The 15,940-nt window shown below is 26.4% G+C and overlaps 1 protein-coding gene across 3 annotated transcripts in view; it reads left to right on the plus strand.

Moving 5' to 3' along the window:
- Positions 1–8,670, plus strand: part of LOC145849971 (uncharacterized) — a 29,400-nt gene extending 20,730 nt beyond the window's left edge. For 2 of the 3 annotated variants that reach the window (XR_014372377.1, XR_014372378.1), the window contains 4 exons: positions 7,148–7,224; positions 7,478–7,621; positions 7,757–7,952; positions 8,276–8,670. Coding sequence is in view for 1 of the 3 variants with exons in the window: in XM_082955098.1 (XP_082811224.1) it covers positions 7,148–7,224; positions 7,478–7,625; positions 7,757–7,779 (248 nt within the window). In the remaining 2 variants the exon portion in view is untranslated. Of the gene's footprint in view, positions 1–7,147; positions 7,225–7,477; positions 7,626–7,756; positions 7,953–8,275 lie in introns of those variants that run through there. The other variant, XM_082955098.1, reaches the window with a different exon arrangement.
- The last annotated feature ends 7,270 nt before the right edge of the window (positions 8,671–15,940 follow it).

Below are 15,940 nucleotides of genomic sequence, written 5' to 3' on the forward strand. Positions count from 1 at the left end.
CTTATAAACTACTATGTTTTAACGGATAAAAACTTATTATCAACGATATACATTATTGTTTATTATACTTCTTAATGAATTCTAATTAAAAAACACTTATTTTTAACTAATTTCGTGTTTAATTAACTAAAACTAAGAAGCAAAAAAGGTAATGTAACTTTTAACAAAATTAAAATAATATTTTTTTTATAATTCATTCTAGTTTTTTTCTAAACTAGCACTGTAAAGCAGGGTTGTCAGAAATAAAGACTCCTTTTAACCTAAAAATGTAACAGACCCAGCCTGGTTAGGGTTGTTATCTTTGGAAATAATAGCTTTGCTTCTTTTTTTAGCTACACATTTTGAGCGTTTAACTCTAAAAGTACTATCTGAGTCACTCGTTACAACTGTTTTCACAAATTATTAATAGTTATTTACTGCCAAAAAATCAAATTGTAAAAATAACTGTGATCAAGTGTTTTATTTATCAAAAGCAATATACACATACACTAACTAAGTTTTTAAGCAACTGATAATACAAATAAGTGTGGTAGAAATCAAAATCAAAAATAACAAAGGACAATTTGTTACATTTTCCCTCCTCAAATCCTCTAACTGAAAACTAATGGAGGAGTTTTATATATCTTTTTTAAATAAAGTTAAAGTTTAAAAATCAAATATTTAATGCTCAACAAACTATTACATATACAAATACAAAAGGTTATCACAACAAACATTAAAACTCCTTCATTTTATCAGTTCCTCTTCTTTTTTTAAGCATTAGCTGCCGCTTCCACTGGCTATCTCTCTCTCCCAGGACAATCTCGGTCACTGAATCCGAACAAGGTACGCCTTTGACGATTCAATGCGTATACAACATCCAAAGCGGTGACTATCTTACGCTTAACATGCTCAGTATAAGTGACTGCATAACGAAAAACGTTTTCCAAAAAAATTTTAGCATACTACGATTTTGTTCGTAAATCAAGCCTGAAATACGCTTGACACCGCCTTGACGAGCCAATCGGCAAATGGCGGGCTTAATGATACCCTGGATATTATCACGAAAAACTTTACGATGGCGTTTATCGCCTCCTTTTCTCAAACCTTTTCCTTCTTTACCACGACCGCACATGATGATAAATCAATTGTTGCTCTGAGCCATACGTGAAGCTTCAGCGGCAATGAAAGGATAATGATGCTTATGACCTTGCTGGATATTCCAGTGTCGCGGTGTACTTGCTTTAGCACTTTGAACACATAAATGATAATACTTTCCTTACAACAAGACCTGCGCTAAACATAATGTCATTCATCAAACAAATATTAATGAGTATTTCCTGAACTTTATTTTAATATTTCCTACAACATAGAAAAATTTTTGAGCAAAAATGTCTAAGATATTGTTTTTATAACTGTTAATTGACTGTTGACAGAAGGCTTACCAATTGAAACATAGAGTTGAAGATACTGGATGTCATTTGGCTAACTTGGTTACTTCTTTTTTTAGCATTTTTTGATGTGTTTGAAAACTTCATGTCAGGCAAGAACTGCCCATTTTGCTGAAGTTTGATTAAGTTGCTTTGAAAATGCACAGCTAAGGAGAAAAATTCACAGTTTTAGAATTAAAACCTGGGGGTGGCAATCTACTATGTGGGGAATTCAAACAATAATTTGGGAGGTGGGTGTTTTCAAGTGAAATAATGCTATTTTGAATCAAAATTAAAACTAGTGGGAGACATCTTGCTGGGTCTGATAATTTTTTCATCTGTAGTAGGCGTATTGTGAGGTGTACTCTTCTTTTTTGGTATGTTTGTTGGTGCTGCTGCTTACGTGAAACTTTGTTATTGCTGATTTGACAACTGATTTGACGTATAGTAGGTCTTAGTAAAGTTTGACTTACTTTTTTGCTGCTATTGCAAAACATCACTTCTTTGTTAATTGTATTTTTTTGAGAATTTTTTGATTTTATGATAGTTTTGTTTAGACTTAGGCTGTCCTTGTCCATAATTGACTTGTTGAACTGGCAGTTCACCATTTTTTTGGTATTGATACTTCAAACTCTTGCCAAAGAAGTTTCTAGAATGATCATATTTGACCTGTTGAACAGGCATTTTATTTCTTACTTGATATGAAAACCGCTGATTTTGTTTGTTGAAAAATTTGTCAAATGAGTTTTAAAAACAATCTTATCTATAAAAAACTTTCTGGTCTGGCAGTTTACTTCTTTTTTGGTAAAAGAACTGCTGATTTATTTTTCTTTCTTGAAGTACCTACCAACTGAATTTAGCTTATTCGTTCTGCTAGTCATAGCAGTCATTGAGAGAGGAATCTACCCCAATTCTCTGATCTTCTCACTGTGAGGAGGACGGGTGGCCAATTTTTGATGTTAACGGCGCAATAATATTCCTCATTGGGCATGTGTTAGGACTATCGCACCGAGTAGCATTGTAGCCCTATGTTCGGTATCTATAACAACTCTCATCATTCACCTGATTTCTATGTCTGTTACTATAGTTTTGATAGTGAGCGCTGTCAAACGAGCTTTTGGACGTCCGTACCCATAATTGACCTGTCTAGTTTGTGGTTCATTTCTCTTTAGAAAAGTAATTTGATGTTTTTGTTGAGGTTTGTTAAAATAATTAATTTCCCTTGCTGCATCCCTTGTTTTTCTTAAATCTGCATCACACATGTCCATTACATATCTTTTAAAGTCAACCAACCCAAATGAATGTGTAGTTGATACTTTGTTTTTTTAAATGACTTGGCATTAGGTGTAAGAAAAGGAACTTGTGTAAAACTTCCTTATCTTCTAATTCCATCAACCACTTGCTGTCATCGTTGTTCAGGTCACATCCGCTGATAGAGTGATCTTGTTTTTATAGCAATAAGACCCTTAATAGTACTTCATCTTTTTCCATGAGGTTTCTACGTAAACTACTAAAGTTTCTATTATTAGGTTCTGTGCATCGTAAATAGACTGACATGTCATTATTAGGCCAAAATTCGCGAATCACCCAGTATTTCTCTGCGTTATCAGTAATGCCATGATTGGCCATTCTCTCTTCGAAGTACGAGAACTGAGCCTTCGCATCTTCAATGTCAAATTTGAATGTCTTTAGTCACTTGAGTCTGTGATCTCCCCGTCTAATTGAGTCATGGTTCATGCTTCGCACACTCTTATATTCCTCTTTGTAGTTTGGTCTTTCCCTGAAGTGCAACGGTTGTCTTACAGTTGTAGGGAGATTTTTTTTAGTATCTCTAGCAGGATGATTTGTGCCATTATCTCTGGCTGAATAATTTGAAGATTTACTGTCGTGCAACAGTTCTCTTACAGTTGTGGAAAGAACTGTTTTGTTCATGACTTGTTCTTATTCTTTCACCTATCTCTTCACTGTGGTCAAGTTGAGTCATCTGCCTGGTTAGTTCTTAGTTTCTGCGCCGCAGCTGTTGTAATTCATCTTCTAATGCTCTAGCTGCTTTTTGTCTCTCCAGCTCTTCATTCACCAACTCTTTTAATTCATCCTCTAAAGTTTTTGTTGTTTTTCTTGATCTAAAAGTTAAGTTTCCTGCCATCATAACACTACTGTCCTTTCTTAAACTCTAAGAGTTTGGTCTCCCTACATCTGTAGTATCAGGAGGTCCCATGTCCCTTTTAGAATCCGAGTCACCATTTGTAACATACCCATCCTGGTTAGGGTTGTTATCTTTAGAAATAATAGCTTTGCTTCTTTTTTTAGTTTTGAGCGTTTAACTCTGAAATTACTATCTTAGTCAATCATTACAACTGTTTTCACAAATTATTAATAACTATTTACTGCCAAAAAATCAAATTCTAACAATAACTGTAATCAAGTGTTTTATTCAACAAAAGCAATATACACATACACTAACTAAGTTTTTAAACAAGTGATAAAAAAAATCAATAATAAAACATCAATAATTTTTAGCGCGAAATTACAAATAAGTGTGGTAGAAATCGAAATAAAAAAAAACAAAGGACAATTTGTAACAAAAATATTTCTTAATTTTTACTTAAAAGGTCATGCTTAAGCAGTTTTTAGGAAAAAGCTTGAAATGAACGGTGACTACCCTCTTTATTATTGCTCGCAATCAGACGGGCTGACTACATTGCCCTAGGAGTTTCCCTACTTAAAAGGGAGAAATCTTGGCTTTGAACATAATACTTATTGAGTGAGCAAATATAACGTATTTAGATAGGAATAATAAAAATACTTTATCAAAGTTGTTTTACTAAGTTTAATAAGGTTGATATAATAGAAACAAAGAAAATCAACAAAAACTTCGGCGAAAGTCTGCAGAGCAGAAACCTGGACTTTCGTATGCTGTGAGACGAGCTCAAGTTTAAACAAAAGTCATGTGAAAGCATGATAAACCGTTAGTAGATTTAAGACTGCAAGTTTTTCGGTTGTGACTGATCATGTGAAAGCATGATAGACCGTTTGTAGGTTGAAGACTGCAAGATTTTCGGTTATGACTGAATGATGAGTCCTAATAATGACAAAACCGGTCTTAGACTGACGAAGGGTTGTAGTCTGATGATTGAACTGGTGTGGTAAACCCTTTTTAATAAAAATAAGTTTATTAACACAAACATAATCAAAATTAGAACCATTAGTGAAAACTCAGACTAAAAAAATAACACTTAATAGACTAATCCAAATAGAATGTTTTTGAATTGGGCAAAAAACCTAAAATATACAAAAAATACAATTAAATACAAATAAAAAAGAGCCCTATTGAAATGTAACAATACGGGTACTTTCAACAAGGAAGGTTCGAAAGTCAGTACAGGAGTCAACAATAAACCTAGACTATTAGTTCTGTTTTGTGTAAACTCACTCACTTATAGACTTTGTCACTTTTATTTGCTTGAACTAATTTACCTAAAATCAACTTACAGCTGTTTATTTTTTCAATACTCAATAATAATATTTCATTTAGATGGAAACATTTTTATACTTTTTTGTCTTTTTCAACATTGAATTGTTCTCCATTAAAATTTAGGAACGTCTTCTCATACACTTACTCATTACACGCTAATCGCCATATGCCAACTATGCCGTAGAGTATTTACTATTAAAATACGTAAATTCATTCTACAATTTTTTTAATACTTTTATTAATTTTATTAGCCCTAAACAGAGCTATTAATAATTTAAGACAATTATAAAGCAGTGTTTTAAGCAGCTAAATTTCAGTAAATTTAATTTCTGGCAAGCCTGGTTTAATGGTTTGTTCTACAACTTTCAACAAAAACTAGGATATCTAAATCTTAATTTATTAAAAGCATTTAATACAGCAAGTAAGTTTTCTAGTCAATATGCTCCATTCAATAGTTTATGAATTTGTTCTATTTTTCTAAAACTTTAATTAAAAAACTACTAGTTGTAATAAAAAATTAACAATAATCAAATTCAATATATCCCCATTCATGTGAAATTTTAATTGAAAATATAAATTAAAACTACACATGCATGAATAATGAAATTTATAGTAATGAACTTTCGACCTAACTTCATCAGTATAACATCTTAGTAAAATAAAACTACAATATATTTTAAACAAAAAATTAACATTTTAGATTTAAGCTTGCAAAATGACGTAAGAAATGAAAAAATATTTTTTATGCAACATAATTTTTAATTTAAAACTTAACTAAGAGTTTGAAGAACATTACTCTAACTCTTTAAAAGTAATAATAAAAATATAAAAAACTGAATTAACTACACTTACAAAGTTAAAATAAGATAAAATAAACACTTTTAATTATTAAAGAAAGTTTTATAATAAAAAGCATCTTAGTAACAATGATCTAATACAAAGTATTGTAAGTCTAGTTTTAAATAAACTTTTTATTTCACTTAAACTGCATTTTAAGGAATGTATAAATAAATCTTGCAGACCTGTAGCTGGAAGATGTTTACATTTTCATTAAGATTGAATTTATTTTTGTTTTACTTAAATTCACTGACACACTCATAGTTATCAATTAATTTAAGCGATCGCAAAAAACAGTTTTTTTTGGTTTTAAGATAGACAATTAATCCAAAATTTAGGATATTCGGTAAATGCTGATCTATCCGTAAGTGGAATCTCTAAGATGTTTTTTACGTAATCACTACTACTTCATTGTAATTTCCAGATCAATAATAAAATTTCTGAGGAAGTTAGCAAGATTTTGGCTCTGTAAATTTAAGGATAATATTGTCTATTAATCGAACCTATTTTATATAATTTACAAGGACGTTTCTCCGGCCAGAGAAAAAAAATACATTAAATATAAACTCAGTTGTCACTGTGGTAGTAAGTAGGTGTTTAAAACGTCTTAAGAATTTAGCTTTTGTATTTATCAACTGATGACGAAAATTATCAAATGCTATATTAAGGGTTTATCAGAAAAAGTAACGAAAAATAGTTTTTTTTGCTACCGTTTAATCCTAAATTTAAAACGATGAGTGTATCAGTAATTTATCAAGTATCAGTAGATACGAGCTTTGGAATCAGAGGTAAAACATAATTTTAGCTAAATATCTGGAGACTTGATTTTTTAAATTGCAAAAGCCTAGTTTATGTAAACAGAAAAAGTTTGATTATTAGGTAATAGTTTTAAAACCTTAATATTAAATCGTAGTAATAAGTTCCTTTTTATAAAACTTTTTTTTTAACTTCTACTTTTTCTTGTTGTAGTTTTTTGTAATAACTTAACTCAGTTTAGTATAGTTTAAAGTTTAAAAGTTCAAAGTTTTCAAACTTTTAATACTAATGTTGTCCAAATTCTTAAATGAGTTAAAAACTAAAAGTGTAGGAAAAAAAATACAGTTATTATGTCCTTTAGTAAGCTAGAGTTTAAAAGTTCTTGTTCAAAAAAAAACTATAGTCTTTTTTTTACAAGTATTATACTTATAACGATCAGTCGAAAAATATTCATAATAAACTTTATCAGTTAAAAAATGTATTGTACGAAACATTGTTTATTATACAATATAATAACAAAAATCCTTGTGTAAAAAAAATTTACATTGGTGAAAACTTATCTGATTCAAATTAGCTTTAATTGAACTGTAAATTTTTTTTCAGAAATAGTGAATAAATTTAAACACATTTGAACGTAAAACTACTGTTTAAAGCTTCAATAAATATACAGAACAGGAAAAACAAAAAATTAAGTCTTCCGAGAATGTTTTTCTAGACGTTGCAACATTAGGAGAAAACGACATTTTCGTGAGTTAAGTTGAAATAAGTTGTGTCCGATTTTGAATTTTTAAAAATAAAGTAGTGCCTAAAAACAGAATTTCACTGATGTCATGAATTACTTATTTAGTTTAATATTTTGGTTAAAATTATGTAGGTTGTAAAAAGTAAGATTAATGGTTAGAAAAAACTTCAAAATTTTATAAAGTTTTTTAATATTCTTTCTTTATAGATATTTTTTATTTATTATAACAACTGTTTTACAAATTTTTTCTACTAACAGGGCCTTTCTTGTTTGCTTTTTAAAGAAAAAGAAAAAGGTTCATCGTTTTCTTTAATTTCAGAAGGTGCAGAATGTATCTTGCTAAAAAAGAACTATTTCGCACGACACCTAAACAGTGACCTAAAAGAACGCTTAGTCAGAATAGTAGGTTTCATATAATTCTTAAAACAACTTTTATTATTTTTTCAAATTGTATGGTGGTTAGTATTTATAAACTAGTTTTTATTTTAAACACAATATAGACAGTTTTATGTTTACAACATTGACTAATTGTTTTAGGTAAGACCATACCCAACAGATGAAGTTTTAGACGAAAACATGCAAAGACAAGTTAATTGGGACGCTTATAAGTATTTAACGCTACGAAATATCACAACACTAAAAAATAAGCACTAACTAGACTACACTGTACAAAACATCGGTAAACGACAATTCAAATACTTAAAAAGATGTTTGAGGGGCTATATCTCAGAAAGTAATATTTTTTTATTGTAGGTCTAAACTAAATAACAAGACTAAAATGGTAAAAAACAACCTATCAAATATTTATAAAAAACATAGTTATTAACTACTAAAAGTAAGTATAGTTCAGTAAACTTTAAAGTTTATATTAGCCATATCTCAAAAAATTAGTTTAAATAATTTTAAATGAAATATACTTTTGTAGGTCTAATTAGGAAGGTTATGCTGATAAAATATATAAGTTTTTTTTAACTTTTATGAAAAGAGATAAATAACAAAACCTAAGAATAATTAAAAATGTTATTTTCGGAATTTTAATTGTCCTAATTTGAACAGTTGTGCATCCCGAAACATCTTAGAATTGCTGACAAAAGCCGAAATATTTCTATTATTTAACAACACTAAGCAAAGAAACAAATAAAATCTGATTAAAAAAGACTAGTAACGAAAAAATGTTTTACAGCTGGATTTGGTAAACTATAAGTAACTCGATAATTTGTTGACTTGACAAAAAATTATTAATCAAAAGTAGTCGCTAATTTTAGACTGTGTACAAGTTCTTTTTATCTTCTTAAAATTATTTATGTAATGTTTTTGCAAAACACACTACGTTGTAAAAATTTGCACTGTTTTTCTTTTTAAAATTAGTTCTTTATAATTTAACTTCGTGATTTTTTACTTTTGTTGTCAAATTTAAAATTAGCTTACTCTATTTTGTAATATACAAAAGTTTCATACAGCAGTTTGCTGAAACCTTTGGTTTCATATTTGGTCCATCACTTAAAATATTGCATATTTATCAAAACTTTAACTTTGTATAAATTTCTTCAAAATCTAAACGTAATTATTATAAACTATAAACACCAGGATACAGTTTAAAGTCATGTCCAGGACAAGCTATATAGCTGTAGTATTTTATTAATGGTAAAGGAAAATAGTTAATTAATTTTGGTTAAAATAATTTAAATTTTCATTTTATAAACTCCCAACAAAAAAGTTAAACTAAACTAAACAATAGCTTTTCAATAAAATATTACAAACTCTAAAACAAAATACATGGATTTAATATAAGTAGTAATATTTTAAATGTTTATTTCATATAAAAATTAAAACTTATTTATAAAAATTTCAGTAAAAAACTCTACAAAGTTTAAACTAACAATCAGTTTTTATGAAGAAAACAAAAAAGTATCATTAAATAATTAAGCAGTCAAAAGGTACGGTTTACATTAGAAAGTATTAGGCACGTAGCTTAGTACGTTTCTGCAAAGCTGCAGAAACATATACTTATGTGGGAAAATAATAATTTCAACTCTTCAGCTTAAAAAGGCCCTGATTTATTAGCTTTTAGTATTCATTTATACTTAGTTTTGCACTTCTGAGAAAAAATAATTTTGACACATGTCTACTCTTTAGGACTTTTAGTGTTGTAAAATTTAACGAATAAAATACATCTAAATTGTAAAAATTTATCTCATGTTAGATTTGTTTATCAAAAAGCTATGCATTGCAAAATTGATTCAAATAAAATATGTAGCTTTTTGTTCAAAAATATAAATTATTCAATTTTATGTTACAAAAACTTCATAATTTAATGTTGTTTCTATTGGCTACGTTAAAGTTCGATTTTGCAAAATACCACAAAAACTCTGAAGATTTTACAGTAAACAATTACACTGTTTTTAATTTAAATTTTGATTTTCTTATACTTATTTTCAATAAAAGTTTTATGGGTTTACACAAGTGGCGACACATTAGGAATCATAGCGGGTGTGGAACAACACAAATTGCTTTGTATACAGTTATTACTCGTACTTCAACATTTCATTAATTTTTGAAGGCTAGTATAACTGCATTCTTAATATAAAAGACATTAGAGGTAGTTTAAATTGCTCTGTTTCCGATATGACGTCATCACGCGTCATTTTAAATGTTTTAGTTATTTTCAGAATCATAACTTTTCGAGCTAGCTACGTCCTTGTAAAGTGTTGTTACTTCTAGCCGCATAGTGCATATGAAATTAAATCAATTACAAACGATAAATTATAAAACCAAAGCAGGTTGTTAAATTGAGATCTTCTTTTACATTTGTGCAGTTGTGATGTTGTTCTTTTTTTAAAATGTATAACTATCACATAAAATAGATAGAGTAACAAAATTTATAGGTAATCTTATATAAAATGTATAATGTTGTTATACAAACTAAAAAAAAAACAAATTATACAGTAATTTTCCTTTATTCTACCAACATATGTTTCTTGGTGTTAACGAATCAACACACTTCAACTGGGTTCTGTAAAAAATATTTACTGTAATGAGAGAATAGAAGCATAGTATAAAGTAGGTGTATACATGTTTTGATTAAAATAAGATATTTTCTACAGATAAAAGTTATTAATAGGTAAAATACTTAATACTAAATCCGACTGTTATAAAACTATATAACATTTGTGATTATTAAGTCTAAAATAAGTAAAGTAAGCTAAATTACACAACAAAAACAACAAATCATAATATAAACAAACAACTCACGTTAATGGGAAAAATAACTGATTTAAATTTTATTGTTGTTAACTAATGAAAAATACACTCATCACAACCAACAATTACGTCACGATGTAAATGAGGCTATTTAAACTATTTAATTTCTATTGCAAAGAACATTAATTTAGTCTTTATGTAAACTATATTTATCAAAAATAAAACATTAACCATTAGTTAGTGAATCAATAAAATTTAATAAAACTTAACGACGGTGAAGGCAATAAGAGTAACAGAAACTCGATGTAACATGTATATTATATATTTAATGTTTGTAATGATTGAATTAAAGCTATATAGAATTCTATATGTTATGCCATTTAACAAACCGAAAAAGCATGTAATGTCAGCTGACCGTCTACCTTTTATTTCATTAATAAATATCTATCTAGACCTAGAGCGAAAAAAAATAATGACACTTAAACAGACATGTATGTTAATACAACACGTGCGAAGATGATAGAATCTCGTTTAGTCAATCTTCTTAAAAAATTTTAGTTAAGTTTATATACTATATGAAAAGTATTATCATTTGATTACCTTTATATATGTAGTTTGTTTAAGATAAAAAAAATGTGCTCAAAAAGTTTTGTAACGAGAAAATTTTTCGGTTATCGAGTCGTACACCATTTGGATACCTTTTAACGTCTTTAACTGTTTTTACTTTTTAGTACAACTAAATTAAAACTTATGCTGATATATTTATTATTTTACAATTACTTAATTTAAAAAAGTTAATAAATCTTAGGCATAGACGAAATAACAACGGGAAAAAGAAATTCATAAAAATAAGAAATAATTATGATTAAACTAATTACAATTACGAGCAAAAGATTGTTGAAACTCTTTTTTTTAAAGTAAATGTAATAGCAAAAAAATAAATATATCAACTTAAGTACTAGTTCAAGTCGTAATTAAAATATTTTTGATATCATATAAATTTTAGTTAAAGTTTTTAAGAAAATCAACTAGACGAGATTTGATAACCCTCGGACTTTTAACATTAACAAAAAATTCTGTTTTAGTGATTGTATCTAAAAGTTATGATTTTCCAATAAATACAACAAAATTGTTCTAAATAGTTTGCTGTTTTTTTAAATTACATTATCTAAAGTCTAAACAGTTCTTTGCAAGTTGTAGATAAATTTGCGCAAGGTTTTAAGCTTAAAGTAGAAAATACAGAATATAAATTGTATTGATAAGTCAACAACTATACAACTTTTGCGAAAGACTTACAACTAAACTTATGGACTGTTATATGAAAATACTTGTACTAGTAAAATTACATCAGTAATTTTACTGATGTAAAAATTACATCAGTTACTGATGTAATTTTACTAGTAAAAGTAATAGTAAAAGTACATTACACTAAATTACTATGTAAAAATTTAATTTATAAAACTTAGTTATGTTAAAATGATATTATAGTTACCTAAATGACAAGAATATATAACTAAAATGTAGTTAAAACAGCTTACTTTAAGAACTCAACGTGGTAGAGTTTCAGAAAGAACTATATAATCTAGTAAATCATATCAAATCAGAAAATAATATTCGATTTAAGCAGGTTTATATGAAGAAAAAATTTAAAATAAGAAAACAGTTTTAAATTAGAATAAGTAAAATTACAATTTGTTATAATTAAAGCTATATATAAACTTTAAGTTTTCGTTAAGATAAAGTTAAATATATGTTGATATAATAACAATTTTTTAACATTAATTTGGTTACAAAATAAACACTGATTAAAATAAATCTAAAAAACAACATTTTTTTACTGGTCGGGTTAAAAACAATCGGGTTAGATATGATCGAGTTAGAAGTGGTCGGGCTAGAAGTGATCAGGTTATAAATGATGTGGTTAGATATGATCGGGTAAGAAATGATCGGGGTAGAAATTATCGCAGGTTATAAATGATTGTAAATCGTACAACTCAGATAGCAAAAAAAAATGATTCCAACTGATTTATTTAGTAAAAACTTCAACAAAAGACTACGTTTAGGAATAAAAAGTACATTATTTAACTATTAGTCAGTGGTTGCCAGAATTTTTCGGCTATTTTTGCCCTCATTCAACTTTTATAGGAAAATTGACATATATAAACTTGTAACCTTTAAGTATCGCCCAAGAGCTAAGTTTGGCTTTCTTTGAATTTCAGTAAATTAATTAGTCTACAAATAAAACACTATACTATAGTGCTATTCTTATTAACTTTCAGTTTACGGAAATTAACTTCTTTATACTAAAAGAATAATTCTTGTAAACAAAAAGTACAAATTCCGGTATCATTCTTTAGATGATTTAATAGTTGCTTGCAGTTTTTTGTTCATACTTAAAGTTTTCAAATGCAGAAGTCAAACAGTTAGGACGTTAGGTTCGCGTTTTTTTAGTTCGCACAGTCGTTTAAATTTGCAAATATTAAGTTCGCACTGCTGTTTAAGTTTGGATTTTAAATTAAAAAATTTGCTTAGTATGTAACTTTTTCAATTTTAAGTTAAGTGGATTTGAGTTTAATATAAGCTTCAAAATATTATTATTAATTGAGTAATTTTTTACTTATGTATTTATATAAATATACAAAAACATTTGAAAATTAAAAAAAAACAAAACGTAAAACTTTTAAATGTACTAAATGTTCTAATCAAAGAATCATTTCTTAATTCAAAACTTTTATTTTATTGTTCAATCTCAAAATAGCAGTAATAAACCTTTTTATATGAAAAAAAGTAATCTATAAGATTGTTTTTCAATTTTTATTATAAGTAGATTCTTTTAAAAATCTGTGAATGAAGTTGTACATAATGTTTAGACTATGATTTTTTTAAATAATTTTCAGTAACTTTAAAATATGTAACCTTTTTGTAATAAATGTTGGTTTAAGTTTTAACGATAATAATTGATAAAAGCTTTTTTATTTTTATTAATAGAGTAATTTAAAAAATACAATAATTAAGTATTGAACTCTAATATTTATATAGTTTTAGACTTTTATATTGAACACAAAGTGAAATTTAGTAAGTGTACTTAATAAAAAGGTTATTTATCAGTTTTATAATAAATTTTATAAATAAAAAACTTTTTAGTTTATTTATTTTGTATATATTCCTACAGTGAACATAACTTTTGGATAAACTTAAAAAAACAAATAATACTATTTCTAATAACTGGACGTATACAAATTCGGTGCATTTACCTATAGGACACAGAAAACTTTTAAGTGTAAAAAATTCATTAGTTTAAAGTTTAATTTTTGTAGCTAATTTAATTATTTTTTCCAATACTTGAAATATATTAAGTAACTTGTTGAAAAAAATTGCGATAAACTAGATAAAAAGAATATATTAAAAAACTAAAGCTTTATCATAGTCAACATATAAAAAATATAAATAATAAAAACAAATCAAAGTGATTGCAGAAATTGTAAATAGTTCACTGTCTAAAATCCAGCAAAACTATTTACATAACTAAAAAACACATCTTATAAACAGTAAAACTTATTTTACAATATAAAAAACCTAGAAGAATTTATTTCAAATTTTAAGCTGGTCTTTTAATCTTTTTTGTTCATCATAATAATGAAAAACAAATGGATAAAAGCTATTAGAATTAAATTGCTTCTATTGGTACTTCTTTAAACTAAACCATAAAAATATTAAGTAATACTATTTAAGCTTCATAACTAACTGTTCTATGTCATTATTTAAGGTATTAATTTGAAAAATTAATAAGAAAAAGGTCAAAAAACATCAAATAATCTACTGTAAAATTAAAAAGACTAATTAAATAGATTTAAGATATTTTCTACACTACTTTTTCTTAAAAGGTAGTTTTCACATAAAAAGAAGAGCTTTTATTTGTAGTTTCAAAATTTGATTTCTATAAAAGCTTTTATGATAAAAAAATTATGATTAACTTTAAATTTAGTATAAAGAAAATTGATAGAAAGATACAGCTTAAAGTGCATTTTAAGATCAAAAATACTGAATATCAAAATGTTCTTTTAAAAACAAAACTTCATAGGTACGAGGTAAAAATTTAACTTAGTTTTAAGCATTCAAAAATTTTCAAACATCTGAACGAAAATAGAGGTTTAATAAAAATACAATTTGAATTAAAAATACTTTAAAATGTTACATAAGCTTGGTTTATATAACTGATTTGTTTAAGTATTTCTAAAAAACTAGTAAATCAGAAAATCAACAAGACAAATAAGTTTTAACAAAACCAACAATTCATAAGTTGAAACACTGAATAAAAAACGGTTTACTATTTCTAAAGTTTTTAATAAAGTTAGTATACTAAGTTAGTAAATTTTTACATTTAAAGTAAAAAATAGACTAAAACTGAATAAACTCTTATTTAATAAAAATAAGTAGAAAAAACATCAGTAATAACATTGTAGATTGTAAAGTTGGCTTAAAACATAAAGAAACTCTAAAGCAATTAAAACAAATTGCTTTAAACAGTAACTCGTTTTATCTTTAATTCACTTAATTAATTTTTCTGGTTGAAAAATAACACCAAAATGAAAAAAAAAACCACACAAGGAGGAATTTTCTATTGAAACTACATCTTTTAACATACACCACTTTAAAAAGTTAACTGCTACAGTATAAATTTTTTTAAATGTTTGATCTTTTAATAAACATGTATACAAATAATAACTAGAAATCTATGTTTTTGTTCGAAATTAAATAAATTTAAAAGATCTAATAAAAACAAAAGTAGATTTTTTGGAACACATTGAAACTAAAAAAGAAGTAGTTTATATAATTACTAAAGTTGTTTTACAAAACAGTTAGTGATAAAACTACTAGTTCTATAACTTCAAAAATCAAAAGAACAACATTTTGTGAACATTTTAAACACAACTAAATTTACTTAAGTGCAAAATTTGTTACATAAAACTGTTAGTGATAAAATAACAAATATGTACTGAACTAATTAAAAATTAAAAAGGTTTAAAATGTTTTTTTTTTCAATTTGTCTGGAAAAACATTTAGGACAAATTACTTCAAGTTACCCTAGCAGTGAAGTATGTTATTTTTACTGTATTATAATTATAATTGCAAACAATTAGGAAATAAAATAACTGGTATATAACAAAGATTTATTTATTTATAGTTACAAAACATATATAAAACTAATTTAAATTTTTTTCTTCTTGTTCAAATGTTTATCTAAATCATTTTATTGTTTAGCATTGTAAATTTAAAATTTGTTATTATTTTAAAAATTATTGTGCTCTCAACTTTAAAAAGCTATGTTTCAAAATTTGTTTTATAATTTAAATAAACAGTAAATAACAACATGTAATTTAGTTAAAAATCTACAAAGTAAGATCAAGCTATACATTTTTTTAATAATTCTATAGAATCAATTAAACTTCAATTCAACCGATACAGTATTCATAAAGTAATACTAAAGTTAACTAAAAATAAAAATTACAGTTCTTTTGA

This window comes from Thalia democratica, chromosome 2 (assembly GCF_965202585.1).
Source record: "Thalia democratica chromosome 2, ktThaDemo2.hap1.1, whole genome shotgun sequence".
In the NCBI taxonomy this organism is placed as follows: Eukaryota; Metazoa; Chordata; class Thaliacea; order Salpida; family Salpidae; genus Thalia; species Thalia democratica.